At 46.6% G+C, this 4,310-nt stretch overlaps 1 protein-coding gene across 1 annotated transcript; it reads right to left on the bottom strand.

Moving 5' to 3' along the window:
- Positions 1-303: 303 nt before the first annotated feature.
- Positions 304-3,857, bottom strand: noxo1b (NADPH oxidase organizer 1b). The gene is made up of 8 exons (XM_015058832.1): positions 3,542-3,857; positions 3,390-3,470; positions 3,183-3,255; positions 2,555-2,738; positions 2,289-2,485; positions 1,879-1,983; positions 1,678-1,795; positions 304-1,336 (listed from the first exon to the last, which is right to left on the bottom strand). Exons 1-8 carry the CDS (start codon positions 3,614-3,616, stop codon positions 760-762), a joined length of 1,410 nt encoding a protein of 469 aa, XP_014914318.1. The 5' UTR covers positions 3,617-3,857; the 3' UTR covers positions 304-759.
- Positions 3,858-4,310: the final 453 nt, after the last annotated feature.

Genomic DNA, 4,310 nt, shown 5'->3' with positions numbered 1-4,310 from the left:
TCATTAATTATGCAACTCATCATTCGATTCTTATACTCATGCATTTTTAAGCTATTTGGTTTTTTTTTCTTTTTATATGTAATTGTATTTATTCTCTTTTTTATGGAAGAAGTTTGTTGATGTAACTTATTTTTTATATTGACAGAAATCTGAAGATCTGCAGATAAAAACTGATTGAAACAAATAAAACAATTTGATACTGAACTGAACTGAACTGGTGTTGGGTGGGGTATGTATAATTGTGACCTGATGATTTCCATCATCTACTGAATCCAGTTGAATTATTACTGAGTTAAAGTAAACTTGTGTTTGAATATCAAACCTTTATTGTTTCACTGAAGCAAACAAAACGATGTGAGTTCAAACAGGTTGATTGATTCCATCAGCAGGTTTGAGAGGAAGAGGAAGACATTCAGAGACAAAATGAATCAAAGTTTACATCAAGTTTTCTGCTTCACTGAAGCTACATACTGAACAGCTGAAACAACGTCTGCTGAGCCGTTTCTATGGTTACACAGGAAAAATGATCCAAAAACACAGCCGGTCAATATTTAGTTTGAAACACGTTAGTGAAAAATGACTAAATCTTTAGTTTGGATCTGTGACGTTAATGTTGGAGCAACATGGAGGAAAAAAGACGGCAGAAGCAAAGCCAATTATTTCTGTTCATTTTTACAGTGCAACTGAACAAACAGCGCCCCCCAAAGTCCATATTTAGTTGTTAATATGATAACGACTCGGTGCTTCAGTCCAAAGGTTCTACAGCCGGCTGTGGACCGGGTCGGCCTGCGGCTGCAGCCGGGTTCTGGAGGCCAGCGCCGCCTTGCGGGTCATGGTGCTGCAGCGCACCAGGATCTCCTGGGTGTCGGGTCTGCGGGGGACGCTGGGGGCCGGGGCCGGCTCGCTGCCGTTGGTCCCGGCCGACCTGGAGCTCCCGGTGCTGGACCTGGAGGAGCGGGTCGGGTCGGGGCGGCGTGACTCGTCCTTCAGGCTGGAGGAGGACGAGGCGCTGCTGGAGGAGAAGCTGGAGAAGATGGAGTCGCTGCTGCGGGATGCGGCTGATGAAGATGAAGATGAAGGCGCGGCGCCGTCCTGCAGCCAGCTCTCTGAGAGCACATCCAGGGACTGCGCTCTGGGGAGCCGCTCCGGGACCGCGGACCCCCGCCTGGAGCCCGACTCCTGGTTCTGGACCGGCTGGGAGGAGCGGGAGCCCCGGGCGCCGCTGGAGGCCAGGTTGAGGGAGGAGCTGTGCAGGTGGCGGCCGTGCAGCCCGCGCCGCGGGTTGCTGTAGGGCTGCAGGTACATGGAGGGCAGGTAGCCCACCCTACCGCCGCACCTGGAGGGGGCGGAGTCAGAGTTAGGTCTGATAAACAGCAGCAGGACCGATCGATCAATCATACAGTCCTCCTCTAATTTAGTAATTATTCCTCTAAAATGCATTTCAAATGAAAAGTGTCTCAGTCTGTTCATCTGTTCACCAGAACGTCACCGGTTCGGTTCTGGTCTAAAATCTCCTATTAATATCAAGTTATTAATCTAGAAAATAATCTGCGGACCAGATTCTCATGTTTGACCAAACCGCCACTAGAGGGCGTTAGGAAATAAAATGTTGATTTTATTACTTCAACATTAATGTAATAATTTGTGTTTTTCTGAATGAATCCCGGTTGTCTGTACCTGACAAGCCACCAGCCGTCGTCAGACTTGCGCAGCACCTCGACCACGCAGCCGATGGCCACGCCCACCTCATCGGTCTTGGAGGTGGAGTAGTTCCTCACGGCGCAGTACAGGGACCCTGAAGGCAACACGCAGACCGCCCGTCAACATCTGCAGGAGGTTCTGGACGGAGTCCGGTCCAGGTGACGAAGAGCGACTCACCTCCCAGGAATCCTCCCTCCTCTTCCTCTTCTTCGTCACAGAGCTCCAGGTAAGGCGCCGGAAACCAGGCCAACCGCTTGTCCTCGCTCTCCACCAGCCACCACCCTGCAGGCAACGGGCAATTAGCAGTTAGCATGCTGCTGCCATGGCCTGAACTCATGGCCACCCTTTGTACTCAGTAGAAAAGTTACAGTAATAATTTGGTTTATTGAGCTATATATTTATTTTACAAACTAAATATTTAATTTGAAAACTAAACATTTAGTTGCGAAATAACATTTAGCTTCATAGCTTAACATTTAATTTGGAGCAAAATGTTTAGTTTGAAAACTCCACATTAAATATTTAGTTTGGATCAACTGTTCATTTTTTACAGCTTCATCAGTGGAGAGTTGCAGCTGCAGCCTGACCTGCCGGGTCTTTGATTAGGACGTCCAGCTTGTCGTCGGCGGCCGCCTTAAAGGTCCGGTTCTTGGTGTCCCTGGTCTCGTACGGCGCCACGCAGCGGTACGTCTGCGTGAGGAACGGGTGCGTCACGCTGCCCACCTGCTGGCTCCGCGCGCCACCCGCTGCGTCCTGCGCCTCGTCAGACATCAGGATCATGACGCTGCAGCAGACCACGTGTTAGAAACGGATCAAAGCGGCCAGCCGGAACCCGACCGGAACCAGAACTCACGTGTTCTTGGTGAAGTCCGTCTGCAGGTCGTGATCTCTGGGCGTGAAGAACCGGGTGACCTCTGAACTCAAGGTCACGGTCTGATCGCAGCGCAGCAGCTCCTCGCAGTAACTCTGCAGGAAGCTCATCTGCCTCACCGACTTCCTGGATCCGGTCTGCTGCAGGCTGCTGCGCCGGGCCTTCCCTGGACCAGAACCAGAACAAATTAATAAAATCAACTAAAGTTTCTCTAAAGATGAAAAATGTTCAACATTTCAATCAACTGAGGCTCGTTTTGTCAGCGACTGTAAATAATATAAAGTAAATATTAAAGATTATTTTTTGCATCAAGAATGTTTTCATTGTAATAAAACCTTTAAAGCTTCATTCTGTGGAATTAATGAGTTAGTGAAATAAATAAACTTTTCATTAATGTTTGAAATGATCCCATCTGCAGATGCTTTCAATCAACATTTAGTTTCTATTTTTAATGATTTTATACTAATTCCTTATAAAACAGATCCAGATCTGTAAAAATGGTGAACTGCTCCTTTTTCTCCACTTACTGACTGTTATTGTCATAAATCATAACATCATAAAACACACTGATGACTGTATTTTCTTCTCCAGGCTGGATTTATTTGCTCACCGGAGAACTTTGGGATTTTCCTGTCGTTCTTCCTGAAGGGATTAAAGTTTGGAAATCTCTTCTTCAGCTGCCCCTGTTGGAGAAATGTAGTCATTAAATGGGTTTTATTTGACTGTTTTTCTTTCATTGCACTTGGAGTTCTGATTGATTTATTATTATAAATTAAAATGATTTCATGGTTTGCAGCTCGGATTTTTCCTGACTTACATGAAATGACCGGAAGTCCTGGAAGGACCTGTAGATGATCACTTCCGACTCATCGGACCAGAGGACGGACAGCATGAAGGTCTGAGGAGGAGAGCTGATTATTTTTCTGACATGAGATTAATAAATAAAAACTTTGTGAGGTTTTAACCAACCTTCAGTCTCGGCTTCTCTCTGCGGACTCCTCCAATCAATCTGATGCTGATGACGTAGCGCTGATCTCCGGTCATCTTGCCGCGGTTCTGGTTCTGGTTCTGGTTCTCAGGTCAGCGGCTGCCGCTGAGGATGAGGCGGATGAAGGTGAGGATGTGAAGCTCCAACAGCCGCATCGCCTCTACTTATGTGAAATAAGAGGGAGGAGCCAGGATGCCGGGGGCGGGGCGTCAGCAGCAGCACCGCGGGATGACGTCACACAGGTGAGGCACCAAACTGCCACAGAGACCATAAAGCATCTTCAACCGGGAAACAGCCGCTGCATGAGATGGAATATGCAGAAGAACAAGGAACCAAAAATGTTTCAAACCATCATTCATATTAAAACCAACATGGCGGCTGTGATGGAAATGTAAACATCAAATATGTCATACAAAAGAAAAGATGTTTAAAATGAGGTAAAAGTAAAATCTGAAAAAGATCTTAAAAATAAAATGATGTTAAGAAGAAGAAGCATATTTAAACAAATGAGATCAAACATAAATAAACTTGTTTAGTTTAATGTTTCAATAAATGATGAAAACATGAATTCACCACATTCAGCGGCTGAGTGTCTGCCTGACGTCATCAGGACTTCGCTGCAGTCATCCGGCGCCAAGAAAACCGCTCACCTGTGTGTGTGTGTGTGTGTGTTAGCAGGTGTTTCTTCAAAGGGTTTATCGCTGCTCTCATCAGGTGGATGTGAAGCCCCTGCTGTGAAGGGATGCCAGC

Source organism: Poecilia latipinna, unplaced genomic scaffold (assembly GCF_001443285.1).
Source record: "Poecilia latipinna isolate Pla-1442-1.1 unplaced genomic scaffold, P_latipinna-1.0 Scaffold1578, whole genome shotgun sequence".
NCBI classification, from domain to species: Eukaryota; Metazoa; Chordata; class Actinopteri; order Cyprinodontiformes; family Poeciliidae; genus Poecilia; species Poecilia latipinna.
This window is presented reverse-complemented; position numbering and strand designations above follow the sequence as displayed.